This window comes from Mustela erminea, chromosome 7 (assembly GCF_009829155.1).
Source record: "Mustela erminea isolate mMusErm1 chromosome 7, mMusErm1.Pri, whole genome shotgun sequence".
Lineage (NCBI taxonomy): Eukaryota > Metazoa > Chordata > Mammalia > Carnivora > Mustelidae > Mustela > Mustela erminea.
In genome coordinates, this window is record NC_045620.1 from 29,606,998 (window position 1) to 29,622,310 (window position 15,313).

General features: G+C 41.6%; 1 protein-coding gene across 3 annotated transcripts in view; it reads left to right on the forward strand.

Annotated features, from left to right (window-relative positions):
• ATRN (attractin) overlaps positions 1-15,313 on the forward strand; it is a 148,365-nt gene that overhangs the window by 88,581 nt on the left and 44,471 nt on the right. For all 3 annotated transcript variants that reach the window (XM_032351276.1, XM_032351274.1, XM_032351275.1), the window contains exons 19-24: positions 3,519-3,656; positions 6,063-6,156; positions 8,050-8,102; positions 10,358-10,452; positions 12,796-12,874; positions 13,534-13,691. In XM_032351276.1, coding sequence (XP_032207167.1) covers positions 3,519-3,656; positions 6,063-6,156; positions 8,050-8,102; positions 10,358-10,452; positions 12,796-12,874; positions 13,534-13,691 — 617 coding nt within the window. The remainder of the gene's footprint in view (positions 1-3,518; positions 3,657-6,062; positions 6,157-8,049; positions 8,103-10,357; positions 10,453-12,795; positions 12,875-13,533; positions 13,692-15,313) is intronic.

The window sequence follows — 15,313 nt, forward strand, 5'->3', positions numbered from 1 at the left end:
CTCTTTTTTCCTCTCTAAGATGTCAATGGATCTATCATTCTGTTTCTAATCTACTAGTTTAACGCATGAAGTATTTAAGTCTGTGCATTTTTATTAATATCAAGACTATATGAGGTGAAATGGCAACCCATAGAGTGGGAGAAAATATTTGCAAATCATATTTAGTATCTGGTAAGAGTCTAATGTCCAGAATATGTAAACAACTCTTAAAACTCAACAGTAAAAAGACAACCCAATTAAGAAGTGGGTAAAAGACTGAAATAGACATTTCTGCAAAGAAGATACACAAATGGCCAATAAGCACAAGAAAAGATGCTCAACAACATTCGAGAAATTGGAACCCTCACATTGCTGGAAGGAAAGTAAGCTGGTGTGGCCACTTTGGAAAACAGTTTGGCAGTTTCTCAAAAAGTTAAACATAGAGTTCTCATATGGCCCAGTATATGCCCAGGAGAATTGAAAACATATGTCCACGCAGAAACTTGCAGTGAATGCTTATAGCAGCATTATTCATAATAGACAAAAATGGAAACAACCCAGTGCCTGTCAAGTGGCGAATGGATAAACATGATGTGATACGTTCATATGATGGACACTGCTAAGTGATAAAAGGGGTGAATGGAGTAGTGTAGTCTGCGACACAGATGAGCCTCAAAAGCCTGCTATGTAAAGGCAGTCCCATGCAAACACTGCATGTTGTATGATACCATTTATGTGAGACGTCCGAAAAAGAGCAAACACACAAAAGAGCAAATACACGGAGACAAAAAGGAGCTCAGCGATCGTCTAGGCCAGGGGATAGACATGAGCAGTAATGGGCACGGGGTTTTCTGAAGTAGCGGTGCCGTGGCTCACCCTCCCTGGCCAGCCTGAAAAGATTGAGACTTCTCCATGTGCTCATCAGTACTTGTATCTGTTATTTTTTTGGTTTGGGGGACTTTGTTTTTGTTTTTGTTTTTTGATAGATGTAGTGTGTGAGAAGTGGTATCTCTGGTTTTGATTTGCATTTCTTTAATGACTGATGAAGTCGAGCATCTGAAGGCCATCTGCGTCTTCTCTGGAGAAATGTCTCTTTGAATTCTTTGCCCTTTTTTTTAAAAAGGATTTTATTTATGTATTTGACAGAGAGATCACAAGCAGGCAGAGAGACAGGGAGAGTGGGAAGCAGGCTCCCTGCTGAGCAGAGAGCCTGGTGGGGAGCTCAATCCCAGGACCCTGGGATCATGACCCGAGCTGAAGGCAGAGGCTTAACCCACTGAGCCACCCAGGCACCCCTCTTTGCCCATTTTAAAGTTGTGTATTTGTCTTTAATTATTGACTCATAGAATTCTTTTTTTTTAAACAAAATTTTTAAAAGATTTTATTTACTTATTTGACACACAGCGATCATAAGTAGGCAGAAAGGCAGGCAGAGAGGGGTGGGGAAGCAGGCTCCCCGCCGAGCAGAGAGTCCAGTGCAGGGCTCGATTGCATGACCCTGGGATCATGACCCGAGCTGAGGGCAGAGGCCTTAACCCACTGAGCCCGACTCATAGAATTCTTTATGAAGTCTAGATACAAGTTCTTATTGACTATATGATTTCCAAATATTTTTTCCCATTCTGAGGGTTTCTTTTTACTTTTTTGATTGTATCTTTTGAAATATAAAAGTTCTAAATTTTCTAAATCTGGGGCATTGGTGTTTTCTTTTATCCCATGTGTTTTTGGTATTGTATCTAAGAAATCAGTGTGTAGCTAACTCAAGATCACAAAGATTTACTCCTATCTCTTCTTTTTAAAGTTGCATAGATTTTTCTCTTATATTTAGGTCCATCTGCCCTTTGGAGTTTATTTTTGTATGGGGTGGGAGGTTGAACAGACACGTAACTGGTCAGGAGGCACTTCCTGCTGTCTGCCACTCTCCCGAGGCCTGCTCTGTCTCCCAGCCCCAAATGGATTTTTCAGGTGTCCATTGGTAACGAGCATCTAGTCACTTTAGCTGTCCCCTCCTTGTGCACTAGAAGACAGATGTCTCAACTCCCTTTTTGTCAGATTGACACCATCTGTTTTATAATTTCTAGAAATTGCTCAGTAATTCAGAAGTATTTCTCATTACATCTGATAGCACCTTTTTTCTTATCCCATATTGCTATGGGTTTATCCTTGTTTTTACATTTTTTTTTTCAGTAATTTCAGTGGGATTTTGAAGGGGTAAGGAGGGAGAAGCATGTTTCTAGTCTTTTTATCTAGGATATGGATTTTATTGGTAAATAATTTTAGGTGTTGCTTTTTTGTGTGTGTGCTGTGCTTTGCCTTTTATATATATAGTTATTCATCTTCACAGGAACGATGTGCATATCCCGCACCTCTTAAGTATTTTTGGTGCAATAATAATTGCTACGTAGACTTACAGTCTACATAGAACAAATCAAAACGTTAGTCAAAGCTAATGCTATAGGTGCATTATGCTCCTCACACAATATTACGTGTCAGTAGTATCTCAGTAAAGCTGGGGGACAAAGATTTACAGAGTCAGATCTTGTGCCTGCAGTGTAGATTGTGTGCTCTGGTTTTACTGGAGTCCACAGTGCACAGCCTAACCAGCTGTCCTGAGCAGTCCTGAGAGGTCCACCGTTCATATGCCTTTCTGGTTGTAAGGTCCTATGTGCGTTAAGAATCTTAATAACTCCACTTGTGGGAATGTTTTTATATATAAAGATGGTAATTTTTCTAAAAAAGAAAAATTGAGGGGCACCTGGGTGACTCAGTGGGTTAAAGCCTCTGCCTTCGGCTCAGGTCATGATCCCGGGGTTCAGGGATCGAGCCCCGCGTTGGGCTCTCTGCTCAGCAGGGAGCCTGCTTCCCCGCCTCTCTCTCTCTCTGCCTGCCTCTCTACCTACCTGTGATCTCTGTCTGTCAAATAAATAAATAAAATCTTTAAGAAAAAAGAAAAATTGAAGGCAAACTAAATATCAGAATATAAGGGAATGGTTAAGTAACTATTAGGATCATACACATCATTCTGCCATTTAAAGTTTTATTTATGATAGATGAAATAACGTGCTAAAGTAATTGTGCTGTAAGTACAAAAAAATCAAAGTCGAGTATTAAGATAAGCACAACTATGTAAAACTATATAGTAAAAATAAATTTCTTGAACTAAAAATCCCAAATATGCGCAGTGATCTCTGTATGGTGCAATTGAAAATGATTTTCCCCTCTTCCTTATATTTTTTAAATTTACTATCATGAACATGCATTATTTTTATGAACAGCAACAAATTTTTTTTTAAGGGCTATAGATTTTCACCCTGTTGTGTATTTCTGATTTTCCTGGACTAGTCCTGTATGGATATTTTTATCTTATTTTTCCAACTTGTTTTTAGTGGGCCAGTTTTAATGATTTTATCTTTAGAGGTAATAAAGAACTTAAATAGATAGTTGCAAATAAATCTCATGGAATTTACTCCACTCTGTTCTACCACGGTACAGTCCCCTTAAAATGCCTTTTTTTTTTTTTTTAACTCTTGCTTTTCCAGCATGCCAGTGCAATGGCCACAGCAAATGCATTAATCAGAGTATCTGTGAGAAGTGTGAGAACCTGACCACCGGCAAGCACTGCGAGACCTGCATATCTGGCTTCTATGGTGACCCCACCAACGGGGGAAGGTGTCAGCGTAAGTAAATCCCTCAGGGTTACTGATTGCAGACCAGCTGGAACGCAGTGCCTCTGTTTGACTTGAATATCTAGGAGGACAGAAGCCACTTGGTTTTGGATACTGCCTTTGTTGTCATGCTTGTCAGGAGCTCAGCTAAGCCTGTGAGAGAGTGAGCAGAGCTGCCAAGTATCAGAGTAGCCAGTTAATGCCAGCAAGCTGAAAATGGAAGAGTTAAGCCTTTAATCGCTTACTGTGGTGGTAAAGCCAGAGGCTTAAGCTTAAACCCAAGAAAGCTCTGAGTCCCCACGTTTCCTTTTCCTCCAGGACTGGATGTTGTTGAGCGTCAGGTGGATCAGCACAGAGGTGGGGAGAGCCCTGGACAGAAGGCTCCAGCAAAAACCTGTCATGGGCCCTGGAGAGGGGAAGGAGAGGGAGGGTGCTGGGGACTGAGGGTGGGGACGATGTCTTCAGGGCTCCCCCACCCCTCCACCCATCCTGAGGAGGCTCAGTAAGGCTCCCAAAGAGGGTCTGCCCAAGGCCCAGATAAAGAGACTCAGGAACAAAGATACCTGCGCTAGGAATGCAAATATGTGACGGAACGTGGCTGACTTGGGGAGTGGGTTGCCCTGGGACTGTGACTGCAGCTTTTCCTCAGAGACTGCCCTCAGGAACAGGAGATCTGCTGGCTAAGCCTGGGTTTTGGCTTGTGGTCAGATCCAAAACACCACACATGGGGTTTTAACCAGGAGCTGGATTCCTCAATACATCTAGAGAGAGAGAGAGAGAGAGAGAGTGTGTGTGTGTGTGTGTTTATATTATACAAATTTTTATATATATATATATATATTATTTTTTAGTTTATTCAACAGAGGGAGAGAGCTCACAAGCAAGGGGAGGGAGCAGAGGAAGAGGGGGAGGGAGAAGCAGGCTCCACACTGAGCAGAGAGCCCAACGTGGGACTCAATCCTAGGACCCGAGGATCATGACCTGAGCTGAAGGCAGATGCTTAGCTGACTGAGCCACCCAGGCACCCCACTTCTAGTATATTTTGAAGATTTAAATAGTTCTCTGTTTCTGTATGCATGTCAAATAGATTCCTGTAAGCAAGGACTTTTTTTGGGTTAGAACATAAATTAATACCTTTTTAAAAAATGATCAGTGAGACTGGCAAGCTGCTTTTTGGCTCATTCTTACTTCCAGTGGGAAGACCCTTCAGGTTCTGAGTAGGAAAATAAGTAAGGAAGTAAAATCTCTACCTCCTCCCCACATGCCACCTCCAGACTCCTTAGCCTGGCCCTTGAGAATTGATCTCAGAGCAACCAAGAGAGAGCTGGCATCTTAGCAGTGTATCCCTTAACCTCTCTGGGATTCAGTTTCCTCATCTGTAAAATGGGGATAAAAGGATGGTGGTTGAGACGGAAGTGGTCAGAGCAGTGAATGACACGTAGTGAGTGCTTAGGAAGTGTGTGGTGGTTACTAGTACTCTTCAAGAACATTTCTGGCTCAGAGGCATGTGGGTGGCTCAGTGGGTTAAAGCCTCTGTCTTCGGCTCGGGTCATGATCTCAGGGTCCTGGGATCGAGTCCCGCATCGGGCTCTCTGCTTGGCAGGGAGCCTGCTTCCTCCTCTCTCTGCCTTCCTCTCTGCCTACTTCTGATCTGTCTCTGTCAAAGGAATAAATAAAATCTTTAAAAAAAAAAAAAAAAGAACATTTCTGGCTCAGATTGAAAGGTCTTGAGTAAAAATATTTTCCCCACACTTTGTGACTGGACTTCATCCATTTGACAGTGATCACAGGACCCCATGCCTGTGGCACCCAACACATGGGTGCCTGTTTCTGTAGAGGCTACAGAGAAGGCCAGGTGCAAGTCCTGCAGGGCCTCTGAAACACTGACCTGCCACTGAGATCTCACCTCACTTCTGAGCCCTCCTGGGATTTGAAACTCGGTCTCTGTGGGGCAGGCACCTCATCGGAGGCTGAGTGCAGCCAGACCAAGCCTCCCCCTGAGGGGCAGTTATTGCTCAGAGCATCTCCTTGGGGGCAGGGACTGAGTTAGTGCCCCCATACCCAGCGCCTGGCACACGAGAGATGCTTCATAAATATTTACCAAGTGAATGAGTCATAATAGTGAAAAACAGCCTATTGAGAAGATCAAAATAGATCCAAATGGTTGCTTCAGATAGCAGTAGAAGTCAGTGCTCTCTTTCCTCCTGTCCTTGAACTCTGGTTCTTTTCATGTTGCCTTTACATTGTTTGAGATAAATCGTTAGTTGAAAAACTTGAATCTTAGCCTTTAAATGCTTTCATTCTAATGTCTTTCCGATTGAATCCAATTCAGATAAAATTATGTGTTTCAGGAAAAGTCTGTGATAGTGGTGATCTTTCAAGCCAGTTGTGACTTCCATTCCTTTTCCCTCTCCCCAGCCTGCAAGTGCAACGGGCACGCATCGCTGTGTAACACCAACACGGGCAAGTGCTTCTGCACCACCAAGGGCGTCAAGGGGGACGAGTGCCAGCTGTGAGTACCACACTCCTGCCACAGGCCACACGTGCCTTTAGTGACTGACAGCCAGGGTAGCTGGGTCTGTGACCAGGGAGGCCAAGGAACTATGATGCTGCTGGACCACAAGAGCCACCCCTTCCCTGGGCCCTTTTGTTATGGGCTCTATGGGAGATCCCCAGGTCGATGAGTTTGGAATTCTACCTTTTCTACTTCAGGCAGATCTAATTCGGTCAGCCTCCATACTGAGGAGGTTCAGCAGCAATTCCTTGATGGCTCCTTAGGTCACATTTTTATGTTTGAGTGGCACTGACTGCATTGCTGACTTGGATCAGTCTTACCTTCGACCACTGTTCAATTTTTGTCACATCAGGAGATTGTACCCTTTCCTGAGAAAGAGCTGGAAGACTTGGTGTTCCAGGACAGTGTTTTATTTAGCATTTTGGTTGTCTGACGGTGGAGTTGATCCCCTGGCCTTTAACACATCCCTCCTCTTCTAGCATTTTCCTTGGTGAAGTCTGCTAGACTAGTCTGCTAGGAAGAGTCTGGGGTTCCCACCCATGAGGAGGCCAACAGCATCAGACAGACATGGAGTTTTAGCCCTGGCTCTGCCTCCAAGAAGCAGGGCACTCTTGAGACAAATCACTTAACTGCTCTGAACCTCAGTTTCCCTGTCCATTAATAGCAGTACTAGCAATAATTGTTTTTAGTGCCCTGGTGAGTTGGAACAAAAGATTGTTCCCCAACGAATATATACCAGTTTGCCTCACTAGGAAACCTCATAAAACACAAGCACCAGCTTTACTTATTCTCTCAAGAAGAGACTTGAGAGAGAGGTCATAGTGGTATCACAACATTAAGCTGAGACAAGCAGATACATCATTGGTAAACTTTTTCTCAAAAAACACTAGTAGTAAGGTCACCAGTGACTTTGATAGTGATGTTCAAGGAAGGAATTGCTCTGTTTGCATTTTAAAGTTGAAACCACTGGGCACGTTTACTGATTTCATGATGCCTTAAAGCCAATACATGAAGAAATGTCTAATCAAAGATTAAGTTTGGCTTTTGGACCTAGGTTCCTTTAAACAGAACCATATAATAGAGCAGAATTAATCACTCCTGCCCTCAGTTAGGCATGCAGTAACGAAATGAGGTGTAGGTCCAGTGAAAGACTTTCTTTTCAAGAGATTTTAGATAGAAGCAAGTGCTAAGAATCACCCTGGATCCAAGGACACAATATCGTGTATTATTTATCCAGGGAAAGTGCTTGGCCCAAGCTTTCCCCACCTTCTTAATAGCTCTTAGCTCCTGGGCCTGCCAGTATAAATGGCCTTGTGAAGTGGGAGACTGCATTTTGCTGATGTTCACAGATAATATTTGTGGGGGAAAGTAATGATTCTTTTTAAATAGAACTTGTTTTTTTCTCCAGACTGGTGAACCATGTTCAAGGACTTTTTTAAAAAAAAAGTGAAAGTGATTCTAGATATTTAGCCTTTTCTTATTTTTAAAGAATGGCTCAGTTTTATCCAGGGAGAACAGGAAGGAAGTGAGAAAAGGATATTTGAAAAATGTTTTAACTTCACTTTTAGAGGAGTATTTAGTCCACACAAAAGTTGAAATGTGTTTTTCATGAAAATAAGTAGGATCTAGATTTATTACACTTGGATTTGTCTCCTGTGCTTTGGCAAACGTTTGTCAGTTGGAAGGGTGTGAAGTGCTGGGTGGTCGGTACTCAGCATGAACGCAGGCTCCTCAGCCTGCCTGATCTGAGTGACCGTGAAAAATGTGATTATCATGACTCACACTTGTTTGTAATGTAGTTTTATAGGAAAGGAGCTCTGTGGTTTTAAGGTGAATGTAGATTTTGTTTTAACCATCGATAGAAAATAATCCTTATTTTTATCCCTCTAGATGCGAGGTAGAAAATCGATACCAGGGAAACCCTCTCAAAGGAACGTGTTATTGTAAGTGTTTTCACAATTCATATTTGTCTAGAAGCAAAGTAGTTCAATAAAACTTTGTTATTTACTTTAACGAGGTTTGAGAGTGGTAAGTGCTATGAGATGATAGCCCTTCGTGGAAGTGTGTCCTAATTTGATGTGTTTCCATTCTGTTACACTTATGCATATAGGAACACCATTTGAAGCTGGGTTAATTATGGTTGTGGTTTATGTTAATATGTCCATAGCAGATATCAGGGGAGATTACAGAAATACACACCTCTGGCTTTCCTCATTTATATTCTCTTGAAACCTAATTTCATTTGCCATTACCTGGTTGGGGTCAACATATTGCACATTCAGGATATAGGTCAGAAACCATTTTTTTTTTTTTTTAGGTTTTATTTATTTAGAGAGAGAGCACGAGCAGGGGGAGGGGCAGAGGGAGAGAAAGAATCTAAGAATATCCAGCAGACTCCGTGCTGCGTGTGGAGCTGGACGTGGGACTTGATCCCACCACCTGAGATTACAATCTGAGCTGAAATCAAGAGTTGGTACTCAACCAGCTGAGCCACCAGGTGCCCCCAGAAATAATTCTTTTTTTTTTTTTCCAAGATTGATTTATTTATTTTAGAGAGAGTGAGAGAGAGATAGCCAGGGGGAGCAGAGGGAGAGGGAGAAGCTGCTGAGCCCAAGGGAGGGCTCAGTGTCATGGCCCTGAAATCACGAATTGAAACCAAGAGTCAGATGCTTAACCAGCTGAGCCACCCAGCCATCAGGTGCCCCACTATATCAGTTAGTTTTTTGTAATCTGGTACGCTGTAACTCATTTGTCTTGAAAAAATAAAGCCGAAAGCAAATACCAGGTTTTAGCAGTGATATGGGAAACTAGAACCTTTATGTACAACCTTCATCTGTCTTTGTGGAAGTATTAAATGGTGTAGGCATTTTGGCAGAACCATTTGGCAGTTTCTTAAATAGTTAAAAATAAACTTACCATCAGCTCTCCATTTCCCTCTTCCTCTAGCCCCGGCAGTCACCATTCTATTTTCTGTTTTATAATGTTGACTACTCTAGGTACCTCATGTAAGTACTGTCATTTAGTATAGGTCTTCTATGACTGACTTATTTCTTTTGTCATCGTGTCTTCAAGGTTGTTCCAGGTTGTAGTGTATGTCAGAGTTTCCTTCCTTTTGAATATTCCACTTTATGTATACTACTGATGGACCATAGGGTTGCTTCTGTCTTTTAGCTATTGTGGCTAATAGCTATGAGGTTTGGCTGCTATGAACACGGTGTACAAGTATCTCTTTCAGTTCTTTGGGTATGTACTGCAAAGTGGAATTGCTGGGTCATTTGATAATTCTCTCTTTAATTTTTTGAGAAACTATGATACTGTTTTCCACATTAGTCGAACCATTTCACGTTCCTACTAGCAGTGCACAAGGTTTCCGGTTTCTCCACTTGCTCACCAACACTTATTATCTTCTGTTTATTTGGTAGTAGCCTTCCCACCATGCATGAGGTGGTATCTCATTGTGGTTTTTTAACTGATTTGTATTTTCCTAATGATTAATGATGTTGAGCATCTTTTCGTGTGCTTATTGGCTATTTGTGTATCTTTTTGGGAGAAATATCTATTCAACTCCTCTGTCCCATTTTTAAGTCAGGTTGTCGAGTTTTACAATGAACTTTTTAGAATTAAATTATACCATCTTTAGGCAGCTCTTTCTGCTTACAGGTCCTGTTCCTGTGCTTGAATAAAACCACCTTTTTTGTACCGAAAAAAAAATTATACCATCTTTGTCCAGTACGCTCTCTTTAAAGCTATTTTCTTTGGCTACATCACTTTAGTCTTTGAATGCTTTGTTGCTTTTGAGAACAAGATAATCACGGCTCATATTCCTTGCTACAGACCTGGGATCAACCATTTTTCCATGGGGTCTTGGTTTCTTCTTTACCATTAATTTGTAACTTTGTATCCTTAAGCAAAGCCCAATGTGTTATAGAGCATAATAAGCAGTTAATATTTGTAGGTGAGTTAGATTGGAGCTGAAAATCTTAACTGGCGTCTTGATGTAGAAGAGTTTGATAGGTTAGTCCAAATAAAAAGATTCTGCCCACTTGACTACCTTTGAAAAGCTTTCCACTCCCCAGGTGTAAGTGAGCTAAAAGTGTGTTTCCTGGCATTGAATATTTTGAAGGAAATCAATCTGTATGTCTAGAGACCTATTCTGTTTTGTTTTCATTTTTAAATACACATTTCTTTCTTTCCGTAGATACTCTTCTCATTGACTATCAGTTCACCTTTAGCCTATCCCAGGAAGATGACCGCTACTACACAGCCATCAATTTTGTGGCTACCCCTGATGAAGTAAGATTTTAAGTTTTCTTGCTTTGTTTTGAATTCATGTGCATCTTTTTCTTGATATTTGTGGGCAGAAACATTAGCAGTGATCTCCAGAGTGGAGTACACAGAACTGTTTCGAGGTGCAGGAAAGAAATGTCAGAAGCTACCCTTTATCTCCTATCCACCTCCAAGGCAAGAATGGTGGTGTTCGGGTTTACCAGGATCTGACATCCAGACTGACTGACTCTACACATAAACTTGGTTTGCCCATGAGCGCATCACAGCCCTCACAGAAAAGGAGATAAGACGGCAGGGGGATGTCCCTGATTAGAGGGGCACATGGCAGGGCCCAGATTTACTCTCTCAGAATGGACCAGAGGCTTACCAAGTACCTGCAAAGAAACTGCAGATTGAAGTTATTGCCACTGATGCCTGGGAGCCCACAGAGGAGATTCTTCTATGCCTATAGGAGGTTGTTGGCCTTACTGGGAGGTAAAAACAGTGAAGGTATAGCCAGGTCCAACAAGAAGTTAACCAGAAACAATTGGAATTAGTAGGACAACTGTTTGAAATGTGGGTTTATATCTACTTTCATTAATGATGACCACCAGCCTGACGTAAGGTGCTGCCTAGTGGTAGAAGGGACCCAACACAGCATGACAAATAAAAGTGAAGTGTTTAGAACATGAAGACGCACCTATACGATACCTTTGATAAAATATAAAGTCTATTCAATGGCCACTCCAGTACATAATGAAATTTTACTAAACTTGATGATAAATTATTTAGGAACCTCCTTATTTCTCATCAGCATAACACAAAGCCACTTCACATTACAAAATTCCTGTCATCATAAACATGATGAAAAATACATGGAAAATAATATGACAGTAAGCCAGGTTGTGTTCCTTTGTTAACAAATGTTATTGTTAACAAACATTGCTAAATCTAAAAAATAAATGAATTAGTAGTATAACAAAATCCAGAGTATGGGATGTTTACAATCAAATGGAAGTAAGATTTGTTTTTTTATTCCATTTTAATGATAAAATTAAGAAGAAATGTACTAGAGAGTGAATTTCTTTTTAAATAAAAATAATAGATGACCTTAAATGAAAATACTATGTGGACACACTGTATATCATATCATTTGAATGGCTATGTTGACTGGAATTAATAAAAAAGAGTTTGGAATAAAATTATAGAAAAAATACCACACGTGAAATTTATTTAATATCTTATTCATAAGCAATTGGTTGAAGTACTCAGTCTTGCAGGATGTAATTGATGTTGTTAACTCTTTTTTGAATAAACATAATAGACTCTTGGTAATACTTCTTAATGAGGTGAGTGACCATGAAAATCTTTTGACCTCTCTGGAGTTCCTTGTTTATCTTATGACAGAATATTTAATGGAGTTATCTAAAGTGTATGTTCTGTCTTTTATAAAAGGAGTAGGATTTCAAGTTTGTTGATCCTTTCTTTGGAAAGACATAATGGTTAATAGTATTCTTCCACAAAATATTAAAAATAAACACTTGAGCTGTCCCTTTAAGAGGAAGGTGAGGTTATATCAATAAGCAAGAAGGTAACTAACTGCTTTGGGAGAGAAACTCCTGGTTTGGAGATCACATTTTGAAAATGGCTATTTGGAAATCTGTCCATTGTTAAGGTTTTGTGCTGTAATTACCATCAAAACAACACCCTTAAAAATCTTATTGTTCTGACTTGTTTTCCGGCCTCTGAAGAAAAAGAATTCCAGCAGGATTGGATCCATTTGTAAAATATAAAAATACAACATCTGATTCATTTGCAAAAATAATTCTTTGAAGACAAGAAAGATTTATTAGTCAAGTTTCAGTGAAAACTGAAAATTCATATTACAGTTTACCTAGTGTAGCCAATAGTGCACGTCTACCTGTTGGCTCAATGCATTTCTCAGAGATATCTTTCTCAGTCATTAAAACCAAGAATCAAAATAAATTAGACGAGCTCTTCCAATTGTGGTATCTTTAATTTTCCCAGAGGATCCTTAGGAAGCTGATTCCCCTAACATAGGTCATAGAATTTAAGTCGTTGTTCTCTGGTCAGAGGCTTTCTAAAGCCTACTTTCTTATGGAGTTAGGCATTTGATAAAGCATTAAATCACATGCATGTTTATGAGAGAGAAATGAAACTTACTTGGGATATATTGCTTATATTGGGTAGAAATGTTACTGACTGTTATAAGCATGAGTTCCTTTTAAGACACTGTAAAATATCTGTTTTGTAGTTAAAATCAAGAGTAGTAGATTTTTAATTACTTCTTTATTTTAACATCTGGAAACTGTTGTAATTACTTTTCTAACTATTTGCACTGCTTATCAGCAAAACAGGGATTTGGACATGTTCATCAATGCCTCCAAAAACTTTAACCTCAACATCACCTGGGCCGCCAGCTTCTCAGGTAAAGACATACCTAGAGAAGACCTTCCAAGTGGAGTAGATTGGTAGTAGATTGAGAAATTCCTGTAGTTGTTGAGAAATGGGGCTCTGGAGTCAGACAGATGGGTTTGAAACCCACCTTTGCCTCTTGTGACCTGGGAGACTCAAACAGGTGTCTGAAACCCTCTCTGGACCTTAGTGTTATTTGTCACGAAGAGCAGACAGCAGTACTTATCTCCTAGAATTGTGTCAATGACATCAGTTATACATGCCCTTGCCTCCTGTGGGGACAGGCTGAGTGAGCCACCCAGGTGCCCCAGGTATCTCTATGTTCACGGCTAGGTGTCTGGTTGTTTAAGTGGAGAGAAGCTGCAGTGACTCCTGGAGGAGCTATTCTGGTTAAGGGCACAGCCTTGCGTATCAGCCTTCCTACTGCACATCTCAGCTCTGCTTCTTGCTTGGCTATGTGACCTGAACTAAGTTACTTAATTTCTCTGAACGTCAGTTTCCTGATCTGTAAATGAGAATAATGAAAATTGTTAGAATTAGATGAGATTGTGCTCTTAGAGGCTATTCCTGGAACGTAGTAAGTGTTGAGTAAGTGCTGACTGTTGTTATTAATGAGGGCAGATTCTGTCCAAAAAAATAGACTCTTGTATTTCTTTCTTTTCTTCCTGACAGCTGGAACCCAGGCTGGAGAAGAGATGCCTGTTGTTTCAAAAACCAACATTAAGGAGTACAAAGATAGCTTCTCTAATGAGAAGTTTGATTTTCGCAACCACCCAAATATCACTTTCTTCGTTTATGTCAGTAATTTCACCTGGCCCATCAAAATTCAGGTAAGAAGTGGTGTCAACCTGCAGACAGTGACAACTTTTCAGTGGAGACTAAATCCACTAATTTAGAACTTGAGGTAAATGGGGTGTACGATACTGTTTTGCCTTTGTAGTGTCTATGGCAAAGGAGTGCTGAGCACATCACCACCGTAAGGAAGGCGGTGGTGGGGATGGCTAAAATCACTTAAGAAAGAGAACGATAAGCCCTTCTGAAAGGCACTTTGCATGTTCCAAGTTTGGTAATTACAGCTGTATTCATTCCTTCACTGAGCACTTCCCATGTAAAAAGCCTGCAGAGCTTCAGTTCTGGAATGAATCAAGTAGGGATAAATGAAACACACCAAAAACCAGTGAGAGCCAGAGTGTGGAAGTGTCCAATGGAAGGATGCCACAACTGCTGTCAGAGTTTAAAGAAGATAGATTGGGGTGGAGTGGGCGGCAGCATCCGGTTGCGTGGGGGAGAGCACCGCCCGTGTGAGTCCTGGCCTCACCTTCACAGGTCACGTAGCTCTCCACATGACAGGGGTTTTGTGTGTGTGACCTGAAGGCGTGTTACCTGCTGCTGCCACTGATGCTATCAACCTCGAGCCTTTTCTCAGTTCTCAGGGTTTCAGTGGACTCTCTTCCCAAGACCCATGGCCCATTTCTACTCTTTGTCATCTGTCGCTGTGTCCTCCAGGCCTTGCCTCCGTACTTTTCACTTTTATACCCCCTGTCTTTGGGGGTGAAAATGGAATCCAGGGTGGGGTGAATTTCAGGGACGGGCCAGTGTTAGCCACAGAAGCATGGTCATGGGCCTGGTCTGTGGCTGTCTGCCGACTCTCAGAAACAAGGCGTCACCGATCAGTTAGGATGGGTTTGAAACCAAGTCCTGGTGATTTTGTGTTCATGCCTTGGGACTGTGACTAAAGAAGAATCTTTCTGTTCCTGCAATGTGGGGATAGGCTTTGTATTGTGTTTTTTTCTCACCAACTGCTTCCCTTTCTCTGTCTAGCTGGTCACCCATGTGTTCATCCTCTAGTCTGCTTTCCCTTTGATCTTACACACTCTCTGCTTCCCTTCTCAGCCGGCGTTCTCTGGTGTTGGCTCCCTGTTTGTGCTTCCTCTTACCCACTCATTCCTCAGCCTGCAGCCTTGCCTCCTTTCCTCACCACGTCCTGAAAACGGTCCTGTCTTAGCAGAAGCCAGTCACCCAACCAATTCTCCAGTCCCCTCTCCTTCTCTCTGAGTCATTGGAGTCACTGTCTTTCTTGTCTTCCTGGTCCTTCTTTCCTTGACTCTCTGGCCAGGCTCTTGAGGGAATCTCCTCCCTTAATCATTGAGATTATCTGGGAATCAGACGTTGGTTCTCGTTTGTCTTCATCCCACAGTTTCCCTGGGTAATTCCATCCCACTTACAGGATTTCTGGTGCTCTTTCTGTACTGGTGATTCTCAGTTCTGTCTCCAGCCCAGCTTCTGCTTGCGCTCCATACCAGTATTCTCAGTTGCTGCCTAGACATCTCCAACTGGACAATCACGAGCTCCTGCCATCTGCACGTAGTCATTCTTGTGACCTTAGCCCCAAACCCCATGCTTCCTTTCTCAGTGAATGATACCACTGTTCCAGTTTTTTTTTTGCTGTCCT